General features: G+C 35.7%; 1 protein-coding gene across 1 annotated transcript; it reads left to right on the top strand.

Annotated features, from left to right (window-relative positions):
- Nucleotides 1-253: 253 nt before the first annotated feature.
- On the top strand, nt 254-23,881 carry LOC104272347 (sciellin-like; the record flags this gene model as incomplete). The annotated part of the gene is made up of 7 exons (XM_009867312.1): nt 254-325; nt 11,897-11,956; nt 14,942-15,001; nt 16,459-16,548; nt 19,886-19,960; nt 20,842-20,950; nt 23,779-23,881. Coding segments are annotated over 7 exons (569 nt in total), but the record flags the coding sequence as incomplete, so codon positions are not given.
- Between the last annotated feature and the right edge of the window lie 578 nt (nt 23,882-24,459).

Below are 24,459 nucleotides of genomic sequence, written 5' to 3'. Positions count from 1 at the left end.
ATATATACTATTTTAAATTATATATTATGCAATATATTATGTATATCTTACTTATAAGTTATATATTATGTATTATGTATTTCATAGAGTTAAATTTTAAAAATAGAAAAATGTTTCTCAAAGAAAATCCTAACTCACTATGGTTACACTTGTAAGTAATACAATATGTACAATGCTAATCTGTTTAAATGGTATATTATGTTTCCAGATATCTTCTTGTGTCTTAAATACGTTTTCATTATTCCTATTGCAGGGCTGCATCTTCATCAGAACAGGTGATCCCTCAGAAACCAAAGAGTGATGTGGATGATCAAGCTCCAGCAAGGTAACATATGCATTCATAATCAAAACAGTATTTTGATAAACAACGATAAATGTGATCTTAAGTACTCAGTTTGTTTATTTTTTCATATTCGATAGCTCATTTGGACATGGTGCTTGTTAAATGCAGCATTTATCTACTTCTGACAATTGGCTTAGAAGTACAAACTGAATTCCATCTCATTGACTTGCTTAGTTAGCTCAAATCTTCTTCTCTTCTTCCTGTCTGTCTATTCTGCATCTTAAAGAGCAGCCCATAGATAGTTAGTGCAAATGTTTGGAAACAGATGAATTGCAGTAGTATGGATTCTGTAGTATGCCTTTGGTCTTCAATAAATTGTGGGACAGCTAATATCTACACACTGCTATGTATGTATAAAAAAAACCCCAACTCATCTTGTGCATTGTAAAGTTAACATTTTTAAAAGTAAAATCCCAACATATACCACTTAGTGTGACAAAATTAGTACATTTAAACAGATGGACTTGTTCTTGTGATATGAGTTAGATGGCATACGTACTAATGTATTCTGGAAAGTGTACAGAATGCCAGGAAAACTATTGGTGGATAAGACAGAGTTATTTTTTTCATACTGAAATTCCAGCAAATTGTAAGGTTCTCTATTGACGGAGATGTTACACATTTCAAAATCAGCAACAACCATGCAAAAATTTGACTCCGTGACCTTGACTAGAATAAAATGCCTGAATATGCAATTAAAAAGCGAGTGAATTAGAAACAAAGTTCTAGAGATGCGCTGAGAATTGCAGTAGTGCATTTTGCAGTATTTACCTAGAAATATTAAAATGTGCAGACTCTAGAATTAATTTAAATCAGCTCATTTTATTTAATTCAGTTCATAAAGTACAGTTTTCTGGAGAAACAGTCTGGAGACACAGTCTATATTATTTTGAATCATGGCCCCCCTTCTGCAAAAGCCCCGCTATGTAAAACCAGTATCAAATAATTACGAAAAACGCTCAAAAGATGTCTGATGGTGTAATCCCAAGGGAAAAAAGCCATGTTTCTGTGACACATTTTCCTGTCAACAAATGTGGGAGATCTTAGAGAATACGCCACTGTATTAACTAGGGAGGTCACAGCCATTCTTCACTCCTAAAGGCTTGTTAAGGTCCTCCTTAATCCCCACCCTCAGTCAGTTCACATTCATCATCCCCCAGTAGCTTTCATTTCCATATCCAGTTTTGTATTCCCGTCCCTACATTGGTGGAGAGCTGGAGGAATATTTTACTGGTCTACAAGTTTCTATGGTAACGTTGCGCTCCTACAGCTATTAGTGTCAGTATATAAACTATAAGTAGCCTGTAATCTTAGTGGGCAGAATTCAGCCCTGCTATAATTCCTTCATGTTTGGCTGGTGCTTTGGATGTCATCCATCTGCTGCTCCTGTGGCAGCTTCGCAAAACTACAGATTTTTGTTAAATTTACACTAACCAAAAATGCGTTAAGCAACTGTCAGCTGGAGTGCTTATTTTTCTATTAAAGGTGTCATATAACTCCTGCCCTTTGGGGAAAAATGATTGTGCCACACGGCGGAAGTAAACGGTTACACATGAAGTATTTCTAGTAACACGGACACTTATTATATTTAATCTCACATCCTTTAATTTTTTACATTTTTACTCAGAATTGGAAGATTTTCAGATCATGTTTTTTAAAGTCATACTTAATTATTATTTGTCTTTCTCTCCGGATTCTGATAGGGATATTAAAGAAAAAATGAATTAGTTTCAGTATAAAATAAGTGGAAAATTGTAATTGGTTTTCTGTTAAACTGGAGCATCACAAAGAAAATATTTTGGATTTACCTGAAAAGGATGTCAGGTGCTATCTCTTTTGGCTAACAGTGTAAGCTTGATTGTGTACTGTTCCATGCAAGGCCTAACACTGATTCTGTTCATGAAAAAAGCAATTTCAGCATTGTTTTGTTAAATGTTAGATGTGGCATCCATTTTAAAACATCTATTTTAAAACAGAATAATATATGTAGCATATCTGGAGGCATGGAGAGATGGACCTTCTTTTGGATACGATTAATAGAATGGAATAGGCACCACGCAATTAGTTAAGGCATCTATATCTACCCTACACAAAACAAGTAGGCTAGGATTCAGAAAAAGCAAAGATAACCACTGTTCAATAATAATTGTGTATTTCTCAGAGCTTAACTGTTCGTTCTCCCGGTATCTTACAAATGTAGCAGCACATGAGCACTACACTGGTTACAGATATTTTTCTGATTTTCTCAGTGGATCTTTTATTCATTGCTTATCAAGTTCTTTTTGTGTTTTATTTCCCCTTCAGGGGAGATCCACAAATCTCATTCTACATTTTTCCATTACAGAATTGTAACAAGATTTAAATGCAAGCATTTAAAAAACTGCATTTTTTTAAAGAACCGTATTCTGTGAGCAGTCTGGTTAAACCACTTCAAACATCTCAGGAGTGTTTAACACAGCTTTGGTCACTCTTTCACTAATGATTACAGTTAGGATGCAAAAATGTGTATTTCTATAAAATGCTTTTATGTGAGGTTCACTTATATTTAACTTTGCTGCTTCCTTGCACATGATTTATACAGAAAGTAACAGTATTTGGCACAATGGACCTCAGTTACTAGCACACTAACAAAGATGTTACCACCAAAAGATGCAGAAGAGTGAAAAAGCTGTATTTCTGAGGTTCATAAACTGTAAAAATAATGAGTTTATCTTTTAATTTGCATAGATACACACAAATTTGTGTTGGACATACTTGAAGAGAAGCTCTGGAGATGATAGCAACAGGTGCTGCGGAAGAACTTAGGGACGGAACTTGCTCATCTCTTAAAGCATCTGTAGTGAGATCACCTGCTACTAGCAAATAGCTATTAGTCTATAGGGGCTCAGGGCATGTTGTAGAAACTTTTACATTAGCATGTCTTTTTGATATGCCATCAACAGTAGAGTTAGGCCAAAGAAAATATTTCGGCTATGTAATTTGCACGTACATGGGTGAGAGAGGCTTTTTCTAGGGAACAGAAACAAGGACCTAGAATATTTTTCTGACATAATTAAGCAGATACTACATTCTTGGCTCTTTAGCATTTCATTTTCTATAAGGTATTCTAAGAAGAGTATTAGTTCTGTACAGAGTTTCCTATACTGTACAGGGTAATTCACTATAATTACTCCTGTCCGATAGTAGCAAATTTAGACAATACATTTGTATTATGTTTCTTTTTAATAGTATTCTTATCTGACCCAAGATGTGTTACCAGTTTTCATTACAAAAGAATATGGAAGAACAACACATTAATTACCTGCACTTAAACTTTTCTGTGTCTATCAGGATTTGGCAACTCTGAAGAGTGGAATAAGTATTTTTTTCAAATTATTTTTAAAAATACGTGTAGATTGTTGTCAACTTGAAAATTTCCAAACCAAAGGAATTAAAATCATCATGAAAGGTCCCTTAAATAAACATTCATTGATGAAAATTTTACTGTTCTAGAGCTACAAAGGCAAAAATCTCAGAGAACAGGCAGGTGCATTTTGAGGCACTTGCCAATTATGTGTCTCCATTACATGAAAAAAAGAAATCTGGTCTACAGAGAGAGACAGGCAACTTCAAACAGTCATTACAAACATCCTAAAAAATTATCTTCTGTAGGACTAAAGTTTAGATGACCAAAAATTAGAAGGCATGACTCCCACATCAGGTATACCTGTGTGACTTTCCTATTGTGACATCTTTATTTTTTGCTTGGTCAGGTGAGACCTTCAGGAAACCTCTAAAATGTTCTGGATGACACTCAGAAAATGTTGGAAGCAAGGATTGTAAAAAGAACTCACATAGGCATACCCATAATTCATCAGTCATAAATGCAGCCAGATCTTGCTCCAGCCATGACAACAATTTTTTCTTTACAGTGAAGTGACTTTACAACTTCTAATAATACATGTTTGCATTTCAGCAAAAGGCACTTCCTAGTGACAGGGACCTTTTGCCTTCCAATTCTGACAGATGCAATATTCAGTTGAAGTTTACTGCTTTTCTGAATGTTAATACAAATGATTTGCTGCAGCAGAGCTTATGTCAAGAGATCCAAGCCCATTATTCCTAATTGAAAAAAAGTTAATACAGTGTTTACAGGGTCATATGTACCCTCCAAGAAAAACTGAGTAAGCTGTTGCCCTTTTCTCAGTGATCTTTCCCAGTCAGCCTCCTATAAAACATTATCAATGGCTTCTTCCTCTGTATTTAACTCCAAAATCCTCTGGGCTAAGCATTACAGTGGTTTTGGCACAGTATAAATTGGCTTTCACAGTTGACTGCAGACCTCCTCTGTTCCCTCATCCTCGGCTGTTACTGATGAAAGGTCTGAATGAGAGCTCCTGGCACCGATTAGTGAGCATGGTGGTGTGGAAGGAAATGTGCCCTGCTTCAGAATAAATGTCACTCTTTTCTCAAAGAACTTTATTCATTCTAAGTTATAGATGACAAAGTCTGATGCAGGAACAGTAAAGCAGATATGGGTGGAAGACCAAAATTCAGCTGAGCCCATGATGTTAAGCTTTATCCAGGGAAATGCCTGACATACTTAATATACCCTAGACCAATTCTTTTAGTTTGGTTTTGGAATATCCAGCTGGCAATCAATTGGTTTTGTCTTCTGTGCTGACCTGAGTAGGTCAGAAATGCCCTTAAGTTTTAACCAGACTTAGTTAATGTGATCTTTGCATCTTCCATCACGTCAGAAGAATGGGGTTCAGAATGCTTTGTAGGAGGTCAGTTGGGAGAGATTACTAAAGAAAGAACAACTGATGCAATTTGTTTGGTATTACATTCAGAAATATATATATATTATAATATCAAATAGGGAGTCACCTCAACAGTTTTTATAATCCTGCTCAGCATTTTAAATCAAAAACAAATGCAGATCTATTAAAAATACTCTGTATGACTCCTGTAATAGATCTGCCTCTGGATTGATGATTACGTTGCTGATGATGACAGTGAGTAGATCTGAAACGTCACTGAATATCCACTCACTAAAGACATTACAGCGAGTCTTCTGAAATTTGTGTTGTCTTTTAGTTTTCTGATCCATAAAACAATACCTACAATAGTGGTGCTTGGGTATTAGGTGAACTGTTTGTGTATCAGCAAAGGGGAATGAAATTCCGGGTAACATGGCCAGAACGCCTTCAGGAATTAGGGAACCTCTGGAAATAGAAATGGGCTGAGCAAGACTTTTACAGGTTAGGTAACCATTCACTGAATGAGTAGGGAGCTGTGGTCACATACCCTTCTGTCTGATACTTGAGGTTCAAGATCATGGCTGGGGTTTGTTTAAGATTTTGTTTCTCATTCTTTGCCATACATATCCAGCAGCATCTTCCATTTGGCCTTAGCGTAAGGATAGGCAGAAAAATGTGATCAAACTTCTTAAAATCTGGTTTTGTTGATTATTTCCTTCAGTTCCTTCAGAATTTACAAATACAAACAGTAGAAATGTTGTCATTCCTTTAATCAAACAACTAATGACACCACTAAAGTTCTCTGGGAGATGTGATTCACATGTTCCCTCTTTTTATGTCATAGGAAATTTTATCTGAATGTTTCAAAGATTTAAATAGAAACAAAACTAAAAAAACCTCATACTACTAGCTGTGCTTGAATGTCTGAATGGGATTCATTTGTGTTTTTCTTTTTGATGGTGATCTGACTTGTCACCAGTTAAACCAGAATTACAGAACTATTATCCATTGACATAAATGAGATTCACAAACATATCTCACAGAGCAGAAAAACTGAAAAGTATTAGATCTTTATCTCAAGTGAACTGAGTCAGAAATCAAATGCAGACTGAGAGTCAAAGCAAAATACAGACAACTCAAATTTGCTAAGTTTTTAATAGAGAATACAAAAGGGAAAAAAAAATCATACTTCATGACTGCATCATCCATTCATTTTTATGCATTCAATGATTACTCACTGAACACGTCCATGGGTCTATTGTACATCAAATCAAGGAAGACATTAGACACCTAACATTAATAAAATGAGATAATGCAAAAGAGAATTGTTCTGTAAATGAAGGAACATTTGCAAATAATGACTCAGAGTGAAAGATACTAAGCTTTTGAAATGTAGTTAATTTCTGGAAAACTTGTCACACAAGCCTTAAATAATTTCTGGTTTTGGTTGTGTCTGAGAGGCGTAGGGGTCCGAGATATGGCAGAATAGGGGTGTCTCATTAAACTAAGCCATAAATTTCACATGCAGCCTGCCTTGACAGCTTTTTTAAAACCTATTTTACTTATCTTCTTTGCTATCCTTTTATTCTGCTGGATTCCCATCATTAATTGTCGAAATTCTAATCTTATTTTACACAAGCAGCTAGAAGCAAAACAACAGACAGCAGCAGCAAAATTCATGGTTAACAAGTTTATAGCACAAGGCCCACAATGGCCCACTTGCATATAGGTTTTTTGCCCTTCAGAGTGTGGTTTTCTTGTAGATTCATAGTGCTATTTTAAGAATTTTTCTGCAAGGGGAGGTGGTCACTTACAGATGGAAGAGTAAATGCATCGGTAGGATTCTCTTCTGTACTTGAGTGATAACAAGCGCATCTAGGTCTTAATCTAAGTCTTAATGTTTTTATTTTATAATAAATTACTTAATTTTTTTTAATACTCAATCCTTTTGTACAAAAAGTGATACAAAATCCTCTGTACTGCTGTTCCAAGTATTTTCATACAGAATAAAAAGTAGATAAATGTTATCCTGAGTTAGGTGCACCTAAAAAATTCTAGTCATGTCCTGTGGCTGTATTAAAATAGTTCATCTTCTTGAATTTATGAGCAAACTATGTATTCTCCTCTTGTCTGACCTATCTCATTCTTATCCGTTTTGAAAAATACTCACCCGAGGCAGAATGTTCACATTAATGTAATGGCTGTCTCTGAAAATACTATATTTGGAGGTGGCAACTTTTGGAATGACCTATGAAAAATGTCAGCATCTATTACAAGCCACCTACGACACTTGGAAGATACTTCCCCAAGTTTGTCTAAACTGCTTCGTGTAGAAATTTTATGCTGCTGTTTTCCATCATCATCTATATTTTTTTACAAATTGCTGACAAATTTAAGAAGTATGAATACAATTCAGCTACTTTTGGGCAAATAGTTTAATTTTTGAAATGTCAGTTATACCTGCAGCTGGAAAGACTTCTCCACAACAGCCCTTCACTGCATCTGACATTCTGACTCAAGGAGCTTCTTAGATGTATGAATACATAGGTTAGTTTCCTCCCCACTTTAATACCTGACATCTCTTTTAGAAGTATTAGAAAAAGTATAAATTGTTTTTCTGGTTTTTAGTATGTTAACATCTCTTAAACGAAACCTGAATTGAAATTCTCTTTAGACTCTGTGTTGCACACCCACCCTCATTTTTCGTGTGAAACTAGCTTGCGTGGTGATACCAACACTGGTACCCACTCTGTGCTGTTGGTAAAGTAAATACAGCTCTGGTAACAATGAAAGATTAAAAAAAGTCAGCAGAAGCATGCTCTGAACCTAATCAGATGAATTCTGATTTACCCACTGTAAATTGCAGCTTGCCCTACTTTACATTTTATACTCTTATAAATAACAGCTCTCAAACTAACTTTAGTTGCTCAGAACCTCAACAGTGCTTGGAGTTGCACATCCTATGACCTCTCCTTTGCGCTAACCAGCCACTTCAAGGCAAAGATGTCAGCTCTGATTACTTGCTGCTGTCATGTCAAGCAGATGTTTCACGAGGGTGGAAGTTTGAGAAGTAATGAATTACTATCTTCTAAGGGTTACGCTTTGCAGAAGTTTTGTTCCACGGGAGCCATAAAGCATAGCCGCACCAGTCAGTCAGCATCTGTGTTTGTGCTGTGATCTGCAGCTGCAACTGTTCTGTTCAATTTATTAGGACTCTTCAGAGTCGATGTTCTATAAATCAGGCTGCTAGTTGACAAGCTGTGCACACACAACCTAGGCTTGATTTGCTTTTTTTACTATCCCTTTGGACAGCAAGTAAAATCCTCCTCGCAAGCCAGTCAGTGTGTTGGGATATTCAAAGTGACGAAAGTAATGTATGAGGAAGTAAAAAAACCCAAAACGCTGTTGGCTGCAAAGTCTACAGGAGGCAACCAACTCATCCATTCCTCCAGTTGCACCAAGGATTAATAGCAGTCAGTAAACACATTTCTGAAGAAATGATTCTTAAATTATTGGAAGTTTGTATTGTTTTTTCATTATTTCCAAACAGGCAGTAGGTCAAGGTTGAACTATTTTAGATCACACTTCTTTTTTTTAAAAAAAATAAAAATTGTTTGAAAACTGTGAAATTTAATGCAAATAAAATCTGAAGTTACCTGGGAAGAATGTTAAAATGCATGTGAAAACTTAAAAAGACCATGTTTTAAAGACAGTATCTTTCCTTCTGATCTTGAGGGAGTTTTTTCCTTCCCTGTTGATAGAAGAATGTTACATATAACAAGAACAAGTATATAAGGAATATAACTTCCTGATGTTCTACAGTGAACTTCTGTAGCATTATTAATTTAATTATGTAGCTTTTGGTAAAAAACCACTGTGATATTTTAGTATTTCTTATGAAGATTAACACAAAAAGTTCAAGTTATTTGGGCCTCATGGTGGGAGCATATTTTACCTGCCTTGGATTTGACTATTTTTGTAGGAAGGTGTCTTCAATTGATTGATGTGATTCTGAAAGGAGAACCCCTAGGAATAATTATAAAATATGAACATGAAAATTGTAAAAAAGTGAATACAGTATTTTATATCTATACTATGAGTAAAAATTTCAAACATACCCGTTTTACTGAGCTAAGTCTCATAAAAAGCGTTTTGGATTTTGATTCTCCAAATGCTTATATTAATTTGGAAATCAGCCATAGGAGCGTACTGGCCTGCAGGGCACAGCTTTGCTACTGTCACAGCCTTTCTGTTGCTCCATGCTGTGAAAGTCAGCAGAAGTAAGCAGAAAGGCTACTGATAACCCTGCAGAGTAAACTATGTGCAATCCCATGATTGCTGCCAGAATGATCAGGAGTCCCAAATCTACTTTCTACATTTTGGGTGAACATGCAGCACTGAGGCCAATATGCATGTGAGAGTTGCATAGGACATAAAGATCATAACTGAGGTAGCCACAGTTGCAGAGATTCAGTAGGCTTTACAGAAGACTTGAGACGCATATTTTAAATACCTCTAAGAACGTAAAGGAATGGAGGATGCAGGAGACAAGAATAATGGTATATATTTTACTCAAGCTAGCCACGCACACTGCTGATTGTTTTTACTTAATAAAAATTACAAAACCATGAAATGTTGATAGATGAGAAACTCAACAAGAGCCGGCAGTGCGCTCATGCAGCCCAGAAGGCCAACCGCATCCTGGGATGTATCAAGAGAAGCATAGCCAGCAGGTCAAGAGAGATGATTCTCCCCCTTTACTCTGCTCTTGTGCCCAGTTTTGGTGCTCCCACCATAAGAGAGACGTGGATCTGTTGGAGCATGTTCAGAGGAGGGCCACAAGGATGATCCAGGGGCTGGAGCACCTCTGCTATGAGGCCAGGCTGTGGAAGCTGAGACTGTTCAGTCTGGAAAAGAGAAGACTTCAGGGGGACCTAATAGCTGCCTTCCAATATCTGAAGGGAACCTACAGGAACGCTGAGGAGGGAATTTTTACAAGAGTGTCTGCTGATAGGACAAGAGGAAATGGGTTTAAGTTGAAGGAGAATAGATTTAGATTGGATCTTAGGAAGAAAATCTTTAGTACGAGGGTGACGAGACTTTGGAATAAATTGCCCAGAGAAGTTGTGGCTGCCCCCTCCCTGGAGGTGTTCAAGGCCAAGTTGGACAGAGCCTCGAGCAGCCTGATCTAGTCGAGAGGCATCCCTGCCCATGACAGGCAGGTTGGATTAAATGATTTCTAAGGTCCCTTCCAGCCCATGCCATTCTATGATTCTATGATTCTATGATTTTTCTATGATTCTATGATTCTATAACAAAGTAACGACCTGAGGTTTTATTACACTTACTATCATTTTAGTGTTGCTGCCTCCAAGTACTGAGGAAGCACTTTACCATCCAGTTGCTAAAGGAAGAGATTTTAGTTTTGATAACTGCAAGACTTCAGCCTCTGGAGGAAAACTCTGAAAAGTGTGAGATCTGTGATAATATAAATAGAATTTGCAAAAATATATAATATGTAGAATTATTAATGACTACTGTGGAGTTCTAGCTAAATGGCAGTAGATTCTTCTCGTATTAAATTGGTTTTGTTTCATTCCTAAACAAACTGAGATCTTGATACTCTCTTCAAAGGGAGCCCCAAAGTTGACAAACATGACCAAGAAGAAATCTGAAAAAGCTTTATCTTTATTTATCTTTCACTGAGATGTAGAATTATCACAGAACTGTTCAGAATGAAATGTCAGTAATGAGATGTATGGACCATTTTTGACTACCAGGTTACAGAACAGGTCCTACAGCAGGGGCACTGTCATGCCAACATGGATATCACTCTTTTTCCATTGCTTTCTCTTGAGGAATCCATTTTTTCAGGGTTTGGGGTTTTTTTTGTGGTGAGTTAAGTTACTGGATGGTAAACTCTTAGGTAAAGTTGCTGAAAGTTTTTCAGAAGAGGAGTCTGCAGTTGGAAAATGCATTTTCACAGAAATTGTTTTATAGAAAATGTAAGACCAGTGCAATTTTTTGAGGGAAAATAAAGGCAAAGCAACACCCCATGTTTTGACTTGATCCTACTAAATATTCCATTCAAAGAGTATAATTTTTTTTACATTAATATATAGTATGTGTTTAATGTTAGTATAAGGCAAAAAGAAATAACCAAAAAGATCTAAAACAAGGAAATATTTTTTCCCTTACATTACATAATGATAATCAATCACATCCTATTTCTTCAATAATCAATGAATGTAACTATTTCTCAGCATCCCTCAGTTTAAATGTAAGATTTCTTGTGAGAAGGGAGATTTCAGTCAGGAAGGAGCTGGTCTAGACAGCCTATCAAATAAACTAATGGACTTTTTGACTGATTTAGCTAGAGAGGCTCAGTCCATAATTACTTTTTAGGTAAGAAATTGTTCATGCGTGCATCAGGATTACTTCGTTGATTGCATTATCTGGTAAAGATTTTTGTTATATCATAGCATGTTAGAGGTCTGACACTCTTTGAAGTTGTCCATGATGCATGTCAAGCAGGAATTATCCTTTTTGACATTAGTATTAGGTATAACTTGTCGTTTTCAAAACATAATTTGTTCCTCGTATTCCAGTAAGAGTGTGTGCATATGTGGGGCTTATAGCTGTGTCTGTAAGTTATCTTTGAATTACTAAACTGATGTATGCTTTGAAATTTTCATCAGTTTAATTCTGTCTTTCGTAAAAACCCAGGTTTTTAAGTGAGTATTTAATTTGGCTAATTGACAGTTGTTTATAGTAATTGTGATTTGATCTGGTTTTTGTTCTGTTTCTAAAGGAACCAAGATATTGATAACCTCGTCAAAGTGAACCCAAGTTCTTTCACAAGTGACAAAGAGTAAGTCTTCAAAGGAGTGAGTAGTTTGTAACTATGAGAATGTAAGGAAAGGTATTGTGGCAAAGCTGTAAAATGTTTATAGTTAATAAGTAGCATTCCTCATACAGAATGAGGAATATAAAAATCACAGGTTAATTAACTGGCATGTGCAGTATCAGCTGAACACATAATACCTATAGCAAGCTCAATAAAAATATTTTTAAAATATTTTCATGTAAGTAAGTAGAGAAGAAGCATTAAACAAAATATTGCAGAACTCATGGATAAGAAGTGTTGTGCCAACAGGGTGTAACAAAGTATTTCAGTGAGCAAGGGCAGGGATCCATACGGAACAGCTTGAACTTGCATTTTTGAACAGCACATCAGTTCGGTGCGTTTCAGGCCAAGGACCTTGTGGTCTGTAAGCATCCCTTCAATATACAGAAAGGGAGGAATGGCCAGGGTACTGCACTAGGAAAAGCCATGTAATATTTGTCACAGCTAACACCAAAATCCTACAGATAACCTTAAGAATGATGTTCTACACACTAGGAGTGCATAAATGTTGCCGACACCTATTTTACAGTAGATAATCTTCTATATATGCATACATATGTACAAATATATATATATACACTTAGTGCTAACCTGTAAATTTTTTTGCAAATTTTAATTCACTGAGAATTTATTAGGATAGTTCCAGGCTTTGAGACACTACTGAATTTTAGGAGGCATAAAAATTTTTAAGATTAATAAGCCTTTAATTGCTTGATGTGACCAAGTTATCAGTTTCACAGAGTTAACTTTTACTTTTACTTTTTCTCCCTACTCCTACCTAAAGAGAATTAGGGTTTTTTACATTAGTTAGAATGTTTCTCATAGGTCATTCCACCCTCTAATTCACTGAACCAGTTTAAAATATTTTTTTAAAAAATCCAGAGGAAAAACTAGCCACCAGTTTTATTGTATTTATGAAATTAAAAACCAAAGTAAAACAAAACAGAAAACAACAAAACTCCCCGTTTCCTTACATGTAAACTTCGTGAGTCTTTCGATGCTTCTATTTTCTGTATAAGTACTGACATAATCAATATTTCAGTTGCTAAATATGATGACACATGGAGGTAATTTCTCGCCATTCCAGAAGCAAAAATATGTGGACATATGGACATTTTTAGCTGTTAAGAAGCAGAAGTTTCTTATTTTAAATTAAAAAATGTTTGGGTTTTTTTTGCAAATTAATGATGCAAACAAGCTGCTTGAAGCCTGTAAATTAATACAAAGCTCTTTGAAAGTTCAAGTTACTACTTCACTATCTTACCTGGCAAAAAACAACCATGGCACTGGTTAGATTAAACAAAGGGTTGGGTTTTTTATTTTCTTGGCTGTATTAGATAAAAATTTTTATTTAAATGTAGAGAACTTTACCTTGCTAGTGGAAAATTGTAAACCTATTTTCTTATTGTGGTCAATAACATAACTGTTTGCAAGTTTGAACATAAACTTAAATAACAATTTGCTTTTTTTCCTTTTAAATGCATGCATAAATATATTTCTCTCTTTTACTACATTTTACCTGTTCCCAAATAGGGGGAATATTTTGACAGCTGTATTTGTTTGTTGTTTCAGAGGAAAAGACCCTGAGGATTTTACTGAAATAAATGCTACTGGTCAGAAAAATAAGAGGCAAGGCTGTCATAATCTTTCCATTATATATTCATTAAAATGTTTGTGATTGGTTACATGTTAATAGTAATAGGTTCTATTCTGTAAAAATCATTAAAGGAGTAAAAATTCTTATTTGAACTAAAGCACAGAATTTAACTTTTTTAGTTGCTTACTGAATACAGGCTAGTAAAAATAAATATATCAGTGTGGAAGAAATGGAGGTAATACTTGATTTTATTATATTGCAGCTCTATATAGTCAGTGCATGGCCATCAAAGTTCTTTAAATTAATGTGAAATGGCCCATCAAAACTAAAACTTGTCCTTAAAATACAAAAGAAGAGTATCATAAATGCATGTTTTCAATCCTCTTTTTTCTTAGTATCATTATTCATTTTCAAATGAATCTTAAAAAATTTTTCAACGGATAACAGTATTACTGTTAATTACACAACATTTAATATAAAATAGACATTTAAAATACATTCATATATTATAGAGATGTATTTATAATATCTTAATAAATACATTAATGTATAATATATTAATATATTACATGGATTATTACATATGTTAATATATTAAATTTCTCATATCAAATCAACTTTTTCACCGCCAGTGATTTATGAGTTACTAGTATAAATGTGGTCACATGGTCCTAGAGATTGTGTGCAACCCCAGATAACAGCAGATGTTAAGGGGGATCTGGACTGGACGTAGCGACAGAGCAAATACCACACTTGGGCAGCTGTTTCCATAGCTCACGGTGGTGGCGCCTGTACAGAACAAAGCAATGTCAGAGCCGTAGTCGGTGTAGAAGATGTAGACAGGCCCTCCATGTTTAGAATGGCAACGCAACGTGACACATAAATTGAAACAAGAGTGATTCAAACTGGATATAAGGACTGTCCGGCAGCAGAACAGGCTGCCTCGAGAGGTTGTGCCAGCTTTGTCCTTGGAGGTTTTCAAGACCCAACTAGAAAAAGTCCTAAACAACCAGGTCTGACCTCAGAGCTGCCCCTGCTTTGAGCAGGTTGGACTAGAGACCTTCTCAAGTCCTTGAAATCTAACCTGAATTATCCCAAAATGCTATCATGAACTTAGAATTTTTGTGCAGTTTGTCGTTCTTTTGTCACTGAACAATATTAAAGTTTGAACTGATATTTTGCAATTCATAACTAACTAAACACTTCTGATAGGAAACAACTGTGATACATACTCATAGTAGTCAGGAATCTTCTTTCTGAAATGAAATACTCTTCAGCATAATTCAACCCATTTAATATGTTTGCATTTAATCAAATAATTTGATTAACTGTGGTCTTCCTCACTTTCACAGAGATGAGGACCTTGATGATCACACTGAAGTAAAATCTGCTGATGACCAAAGTAAAAACCGGTGAGACTGAATTCATAGCTTTCTCTAGATGTGGTACCAGATGATGTGAATTCTTAATACAAGCAAGCAGAATTTGCATAACTTGAGTAAGATATCTGTAGTATTTTTAAAATGTGCCTGATTAACCAAATATAACAATATAGCTGCATGCATTTTGACAATAAGCAACAATTCAAACCTATAATCTCTTGTAGTGAATGGAAATGCCTAGGGACAAGGTCCTCCTAAGTATTTTCATACTTACTGAGGTGTTTTGTGAATTCAGCTCTTAGCGTCTCAAAGAAATACAAATAAATGCATTCGCAGTTTAAAAGTTTCACTGCTACTTGGTTTTTTATTTGCAAAAACCAAGATGCATTTTGGTCAGCTAAGGTGGAATTAGCATTATGCTTTTAGGTACCATTCTGATGGTATCTTTTTGAGTCTTCCCTTTAGCTGCACATCCAAATGAAGAGGAAAGACTTAACTATCTGTATACATAAACAGTTTTGTTTTTTTTCTTGAATAGAAAACATTTTTCGCCTAGCAGTCCCACTCGACAGCCTAGTCAGAGAAGCATACACTGAATATCTATGGTGAATGAGTTTCTCTTTTCGTTCTGAAAGGGGGCCATGCCAGATTAGGAGTCAAGCACAATAGAGGGTGCCGCTTCATGCAACATGCTGTGCATACAAAACAGTGACCAGCACTGAGCAAAGTTCATTTAGCAGAGCTTCAGACCTTGGCAAACTCACTGAAATAAATCAAGCTGCAGCCCAAACATCCAGATTTAAGGCCTATAATCATGAAGTTTTTTCAGAATATATCCTTTGGCAGCACCAAACAAGCAGCCTTTATCTGAGCTGCTTTGCAAAATCATGAAAAACATTATTACCACTTACTCCTTAAATCCTATAATTTGTTTGACAAGGTTTGTTTTTATGTTTGGATGTATGTCATGTTTGTGGCAGGAAAAACTGCAGGAGACAAGGTTTCTTTTGCTTGAACCATAATACCGCTTTTTGAAATACGAGACTATGTATCTGTATGGCCGGTCATTTCTAGTAGAAACATAACTGTAGTATCTAAAAGAAAAAAAAAAAGGAATTAAAATACTATGAAAGATCATAGAATAATGCCAAGAAAATGCAGAATGCTATCAGTCACTGAGGCATTACTGCACAGTTGAAAACCTCAGTGAGTGCTTTGAGGAAACTAGAGTTCAGTTAAAGTTAGATGAAGTTTCTGATATGAATATCAGTATAAACTAGAGGACTTAAAACTATAGGTCAGTTATTCCATTGTTTTTCACAAGCAACAATTTAGCAACAGTAAGAAAAAGATAAATTTCTTTTAGCTACTGTTTCTAGCCCAAGCTTCTACATTTGTGGCCGTAAGTGTAACTGAAAGCTGTGTAGCTGACAATGATTTTGAAAAAACGTTTGTTTTCTTGTTGTGTGGTTTCTTTTTTCTTTTAGGATAACTGAGCAAGCAGATGAAAAGCTTCCAAGGGCTCCAAATAATGTCCCAGAAACAAACTACTCCAGTGACAGTGAAAGACAGACCAGGTATTGTAGACATTGAATTGAGAACTGAAATGTCTTAAGTGCAATTTCTTGAAGAAAAAAAAATGAAGAGAAACAACTTTCATGCAAGAAATATCAGACATGTTTAGAAACCTCACACTGGCCTCTGGAATCATGCCAGCCTCCTTCCCGATTCTGCTTCCAGGATCCCACACATAGATGCCTAAAAAGCTTAGCTCCAGTGTACATAGTGGGGAGCACAAGACAAGTGCCCTGTGTAGCTCTAGAGATGTAGCTGAGGCATGAAATTTAGGAGAGCAGTTAAGCCAGAATCCTGTTATAATCAAAAGAGGAAAGGCATTTCCTGCATGTTAGATACACCATGCTCTTAGGGAGCTTATTGCTTTCTGAGGCAATAAGAAAAACATTACTCTCTTCACTCAGCTGCCTTGTGACATTTCTCAAACTATATGGGATGAATCTGAACCCATGTATCATCTCTTATCTCTAATTTTTTAACCAAGTACAAACTATTTCAAAAAACCCCTTGTCTTGCAATACTCTTGCCCTAGCTGGGATCTGTCTCTACATGCACACGTATTGCAAATCTGAGTGAAAAATTTGATGTAGGGATGTTTAGTAGAACTAACTAAACACCAGGTCTGTTGGAAACAGAAAACCATTGAAATAAAGGAAACAATATATTGATTCTTCACAGTCAATGTATTGTCAAGAAATAGACAACAAAAAATGTAATATGTAATTCTAGAATGGAAGATCTTTTTGGGTTAGGAAAATCTCTCTTCAGTACCAAGCCACCCATATATGTGAGTTAATCAAATACTACTGTATATGGGATTGTTTAAAGTATTGCTGTATAGTGGTTATGAACTACCTGAGTCAAGTCTAATGCCTTGGAAGAGAGAGGAGAAATCTTCTACTGACCCCTATTAGTAGGAAAAATAAGAGTCACAAGCTGGTACTTTATGTGAACTGTGTGAACCACAGCCAACACTCCAATCCTTAAGCTTATGCATACCTGAGCCTTGGTGTGCGTGTGACTGGGCATAGGGTCTTTGATCTCTCATTTTCTTATATTTGCTGTAGGAGGTTGCAGTGCAGTTGAAATTTGTGTATTCTGAAACTTCTGCATGGCCTTGAAGGCCAAGCCCATAAATTGGCTGAGAATAAAAGAACATCCAAACAGCGTACAATTCTAAGGCTTGAAATGGATATCGAACACCAAAATTAATTTGCATTTTGCAGCATTTTGCAGACACACAGCTTCTGAGGTATAATACTCTGATTATCTTTGAAAATTAAAATAGAGAACAATAATACAAGAAGAATTTGCTTCAGTATGCAGCGTAACCTTATACCTCACAAAATGTATACCTCCCTATCCAAGCTCTAATCCCAGTTTAATTCCTGAAAGCTTACTAAATGAGCGGTCTTTGCAGTTTTTTCTTTCAGAGTTTATGCAATAGGTTCTGCAGAGTATTTATTGTTGAGTAGTTTGCTGTATAAACACCACAGAAAGTGAAGGAGTGGATAACACGAACTGAAAGAAGGGACGTGATCAGAGACACTGTCCTCAGGCTGCATTGTGGCTCAGTTTTAACTCAGTGTCTTGTCAAGCTGTCAGACCACACATTTATTTGAAAAGCTTCTGAGTTTCCTCACACTTTCAGTTGGCCAGACGAGAAACTGATGCTTCAGAAATATTTTTCCTGGAGCTTCACATCTTTTTGTTCTATACAGTACAATTTTATTTTATTCTTTTTAAGATGCAGTTTTATAAATTTTTGTCTCTTTCAACCATAGTATTTGAGCCAGGTATTAAAATCCAAGGAACACTGTTCTCTACACTAGGATGCTTGAGGAAAGTATTTTTCTCTATACAACTTTTTATAAGATAAATACTGTTATTTTCAGAAATATAAATACCTGCATTATGTTGAGTGAGCAATACACAAAACTCGCTTTGCCCTGAACTCAACCCTGATTCAACCAGATTATTTGAAATGTCACCCTGACTCAGCATGAGATTCTGCACCTAAATGCAATGAGTTAAATAGAAGATTCAGGGGAAAAAAAAATCCAAGCTGAACAACAAAGGGAAGCACAGACAAGCCCATACAGAAAGGGTGGTGTTCCTATGCACTACAGCAAGATATTTTAGCTACTTGCTCCAGCAATATTCTCCACCTGCAACATGTGTTGTGCATGTATCGAGCTTGGCTGGAACAAAAATATACAGAAAAAACTCTTTCAAAAGGTGATCACTAAGCCTCAGTTTTCTTTCCTAGGTAGTAACTACTTACTTTCATCTTGCCTGAAATGCAAATGGAACACTGGGTGTTCATTTAAGGAGATACTTTCTCTGTGATGAGCAAACCCAGGTTTCCTACATTGTCATTAAATAACAAGCATATTGTTATGTTCTATAAAATATAAATAAAAACATTTATCATTTAAGATTCCTAAAACCTGCAATTTTAACACATTTCTGTTGTATCTGTGCTGTGTAACACCTTACACACTCGTTATCAGTCTGTTTACACTGTCCCTGAAAAAAGACATGTTTGGCAAATAATTATAAAAAAAATTTCTAACATTGATAAACATTATTTAAGAGTGATATGAAACATGTAATAATTGCCATATAACTTATGAATTTCTGGAGGAATAGGATAATTAAATTAGTTCCAAAATGTTTAAAACATGTCTGGCAAGATGACTTCTTCAGCTGTCACATGCATAGTCATCCCTTCCATGCAAGCAAAACTGACAGTTAAGCAAGTAGAACTTGGACTGTTAAAACCCAAAGATTTAACTTCCCTGATAGTTAAATTCAGCGTATCCCTTCCTACTCTGATACAAGGAAAAATACAGTTACTGTAGTGAACTCAAATCATATTGAACAATGTGTATTACAAAGACCATCAGTCTACTTCTGAGGACATATTCGAATTTTGTTTGGCTCTTTGAGGACTAGTGAAGATGGGAAAAAAAAAGAAAAAAAATGGAGTGTGTCATTATTTCCTGGTATGTATCAATTAGGCTGCGATATGAGCACAGGCAAACCTGATACCATCATGTAGATTTTCTCAGTGGGCTTGTGGATTTAATTTTAAAATGCTGAAGAATCATTCAACAACAGAACACAGTTTAAGGTCTCTAAATTTCAGATTTATGGGGGTTTAGGGTTTTTTTTTTTGACAGTTGTGAAAATACAGAAAATGAACTCATCACCAAGTATGATGATTTTTTTTACAAGCATGTTACATTAGTTTAATTTGCATATATATCAGTGTAGTGAAACCTTTAAAAATAAAAAGTACCCTTTAGTGATTGCTATGCACTCACTGCTTCACAGCAACTCATCATACCATGCCTATGAAGAAAATTTAACTGGAAATACTATCAAAACTGTTTACTCTACTTCTGATCGGTAAGTACACATTAATAACATTGTAGAGTATCAAAGGACACAGACATTTTGCATAAGCATTCAAGTATTTAGACAAAAAAGAGCCGTGGACTCGTCAGACAGCTTTTCACACAAGAGTTCCCTTTCAGTGGGGTCTTGCCACCAAATCCTTACATAGTGCAGCAGCCTAATACTATGTTAGGCTTGTCACAGCTGATGTTTAAAAATATCTATAGAAACCATACAGCCAATGCCTTATGTGATAGAGTTGGCTTCGTGATTCTGTAGAACCTCAGGGAGCTGCTTACTCTGCAAAATTTCTTTGCTTTGTGAGAATGGTGTCTGTAAATACCAGCTTTATGTACAGATGTGAGGGGATAGGTTCATCTTACAATGCTGTTAAAAACTCTATGTTTGCACATCAGTTAAGAAAGTCCCAAATTTAAGAAGGATATCTGCTTAATCAGTAGCACCCTACCTCATGGGGAAAACAAAAATTAAATGTGCCCACTATTTTCAGTTTGGGTGATTTGAACAGTCCCATTATTTAGAAATAACGAATCAGATAAACTTGTATCCTTTCCAACGAAAGTATAAAGACCTCTGGGAATGATTAAATATTAGCGCAATGTTTTGTCATTGAGTGAAAAGGAGGACAACCAGTTTATCTTGTAGTGTAAAACCAACACCAACACTTGTATCAACAATTTGCCCATCACAGCAGTGTGTATGTTACATCTATCAACTAGAACGGAGGGGATATACATATAACATTTTTCCTTTTTTGACCATTGTAGAGTACACAAATGTCTTCCTCATGTACTGCCCTGTTTACACCTTTTCTCCTTGAGTTTGCAATGGTAGCTCTTTTTGTGACAGCTGATGTTATATTATATACACAGGAGTATAATTGGAAAAGATATATGTACATACTGCAGGAAGCCCTTGGGCATAGATGCCAAAATGATCTTAGATGCCTTGCAAATTTGCTGTCATTCAACCTGCTTCAAGGTAAGAAGATTTCACCTGCTTTTAAGAAATATGATTTGAATGTAATACTTGCATTATATTACACATATAACAAGAGAATATTTAGGCCTGAGGCCTTCTCCACCTGGGAGAAGAGGAAGACTTTTGCACTTGAGAGATTACTGTAGGAAATACTGCTCTCACTCTCTCTCATCTCTACACAATCCTGTCCCCTTTCTTTTCTCTCTCTCCCTCTTCCTCTACCCTCCCTCTGCTTCTCCCTTGCAACTACAGGGAGGATCGGAGTGGAATGTATCCTGAATGTCCTACACATTTATAAGCCTTCATTAGTTACACACACTTCAAGTCTGATACAATGAATTATATTCTACTTACACATTCTTCATACTGTAAAATTTTATGCTTTTTTAAATGAAGTTTTCTGGATGTTCTTAATTAAGTGACATCTAAAACCATGGCTTGTGCAGAAGCCACATGCAAAGGCAATAATAAGAGGTATGTAAGCCGTAGAAGAGAAATCATTTTGTCCACTGGTGTCAAAGTTTTTGGTTAAAATTTGCGTCTTATTGAACTTATCCTGCTGTAGGATAAAATAGTATTGACATTGGATATGTCTTTTCCTCAGCCTCATTTATTAAAAATTATTTATTTTTCTCCTGTTTCCAATAAAAATGAAAGCATAGCAGATTTTTTTTTTTGCTTGTCAATCCAAAGCCTAAGCCTCAGCCTAAAATTCACTCTTAAACTTTTCTCAGGGTACTCTTACCAGTGCTCAGCCCTTTAGTCTGTTTTCTTTCTGCCTCATCTGTCTTAATTCCGCTTGCAACTCCACACAGAGTTTGTTGTTCTAACCAACAATACGCAGCAAAATCACCACATTAGCATAACTCATTTTTCTGCCCAGTCTTGCATAGCTTTTACTTCTGCTTCTGACAACAGTTCTTTTCCCTAGTTATCACATGAAAAGTAACCAAAGCAGAATACAGCAGGTTGTGCTTACCATGTAGGAAATTACATATGCTTTTTGTCTCATATCTACTTTCCGAGCTCTGTGAACATCAGAAATGCAATTTCTTCCATAGAAAGCACTTTGTAATACCTCCTCAATACTATTATAGCAAATGAATACACGCTCTGGTTTCCTTCCATTCTTTTTTTAGCTAGATCAACCCACATAAAGAGGAATGAACTTTTTATGCAGTTAGGAGTGTTAACATGCTGATATTGGCTGAATTAACCTGTTAAACATTAAATCTTATTTTTAAAATTGTATTATTTTGCTAACTATTCCCAAATGAGGACCTGTCTGGCCAGCAAAATTCAGCTTTCATTCATGAAAGCATAGGCAAAAAATTAAACAACTAATGTAGGTCTGTGGTTCATGCTTGTAGTTATGTATTTAGCTAAGTAGTGCAATTTCTAATCATTAATATTCATTTAGCTCCTTACAAATACCCTGTATCCATTAGAGATTTGCATGTAGCTGACAGCAGTATAAGGCCTTTGCTTCCTTGTGAAGGTATACACCAAAAGCTCCGTGAGTACACAATCCAAACTGCAGTGGTTTTTCTTTGTATAAAAATGCTGCTTGATTTTGTTGAGCAAAGCTCTGGCAACATGCCCATCCTTTTGCTGATTTATACAAGGAAACAAAACGAGTGAAGAGAGCAGACTGTTTTAATAGTACCTTATTACTAACAGCTTATGTAGAAAAGATATGTAAAACCACATAGTTCCGTAAAACTGAAAAAAAAGCACAAAATTTCTCTAGTACTCTAACATGTTACACCAATCAATGTCGAGTGTTCAGCTGCAGTTTCACACCAGCCCTTATGAGTCTGGGTAACATAAGGCAATTGCATATTATCTGCATCCTGGATTCACACTGCCTTTAAGTCCATGATGTTGACATCATGCAATTTCTTTCATTTAACTGCAAAGGGACGTTCTGGGTAAGACCATTAATTTTTAATTGTAATAAAAACTTGCAGCACAAATTTATCTGAATAGACAGCCGTCATGAAAATTATGGAGAGGCTTAGAGCCTTTCTGGGATGGCTGGCAATTTGATTACTGGATTGTACTGTAAAAGTATTGCTGATTTGCACTTATCAGAGGATAAAATATCCAGAGAAACCAGAATTTGCTATTCTTTTATTAGACTGAAAAAAAAATTATAATCTGGGTGTCAAGATTCCTGGTTTGTAGATCAAATTACTTTGCTTCTTGATCCACTGTAGTCTTTCCTCATCCTGCAAAGTCAACCTCTGTGTGTGTCTGTGTATTTTCATATGTGAAACATGGGTGATGCTTCTCTACCTCAAAAATTAGCTTTTTGAGACACTTATGAAAGCAGGGTCCAAATTACACAATAATGAGAGACATAGTTAATGGTTAAAATAAAGTATCATAAAATATTCTGAAATAAGCAGATTTAGATTCTTTAAGATCTGCTCTGACTTGGAGGACTGTCTGATCATGCTTCCTTTACTCAAGGAAGAAACAAAAGGATCTAAAAGGGTGATTCATTTTATTTTAGAATAAATTTCTAAGCTAAGACAGAGAAAATACCCTTTAGAAATGACTGAGGGAAGGAAAAGGTGGGTGAGCATAACGAGAACCTGGGGAACAAGTTCAGACTTAGATATCCGATTTTTATATGTCTAAAGATGTGTAATTTACTGTTCAATAATACTCGTTCAGAGTTCAGATGTAATGACATTGCGATACTCATAACCCCTATTCTGACCTGGGGTTCCTTACTCCATAAAAGACAGCATACTGGGAATGAATGTTAAAGAAGGGTTTAATTTTATTTTTTCTTGTTAATTTTTCCTTGTGTGTTGAAGTGTGAAGTATGTAAAAGACCACTGGAAGATCTGAAAGCAGGAGACAGCATTTGGATTTACAGACAAACTGTACATTGTGAGCCTTGTTATTCCAAAGTTAAAGGTAAGATGCGAGATGTATTATGCCAAACAAGAACAACATTCAGATAACTTCAAGATATTACAACACAGCTATTTCTCTTGTTCATTTCTGTGTACTTAAACCTTCTCAAGTATTTCATTCAGTAAAAGTGGACCTAGACACAATAATTATTCTGTACCTGTGAAGGAGATCTCTTAAGGTCTCATTGTAATCTGTGAAGTCCTACATGTGCAGTCACTGGAGACATTTACAACATCTTGCCCTGAAAGCAGTAAGAATAAATTACAAGGCTATTTGAGAGTCAGGTTGTTCTACTGAAATTAATAAGCCAGGATTCAGGGGTATTTTCACCTACTGTAGTCGTTGTGACAGATAAAGAGAAGGTACAGTATCTATTAAATCATAATAAAAATATTATAGTGTGAGTACCGTTATTACCTTTGTGAGGAGCATAGAGAGTTAACAAATGTGCAAAGCAGTGAGGAATGAAGCTTTTGTTTTATTTTTTTTCCACAAGTTGCTAGATTTTAAGTCTTCTCTGTTCATGGCAATTATTAATTCATAATGCTATAAACCAGTACCTCTGTACCCCATAAAGA

The sequence above is a fragment of the Apaloderma vittatum genome, unplaced genomic scaffold (genome assembly GCF_000703405.1).
Source record: "Apaloderma vittatum isolate BGI_N311 unplaced genomic scaffold, ASM70340v1 scaffold38013, whole genome shotgun sequence".
Lineage (NCBI taxonomy): Eukaryota > Metazoa > Chordata > Aves > Trogoniformes > Trogonidae > Apaloderma > Apaloderma vittatum.
Note: the sequence above shows the minus strand (reverse complement) of the source record. Positions and strands in the feature narration are given on the sequence as shown.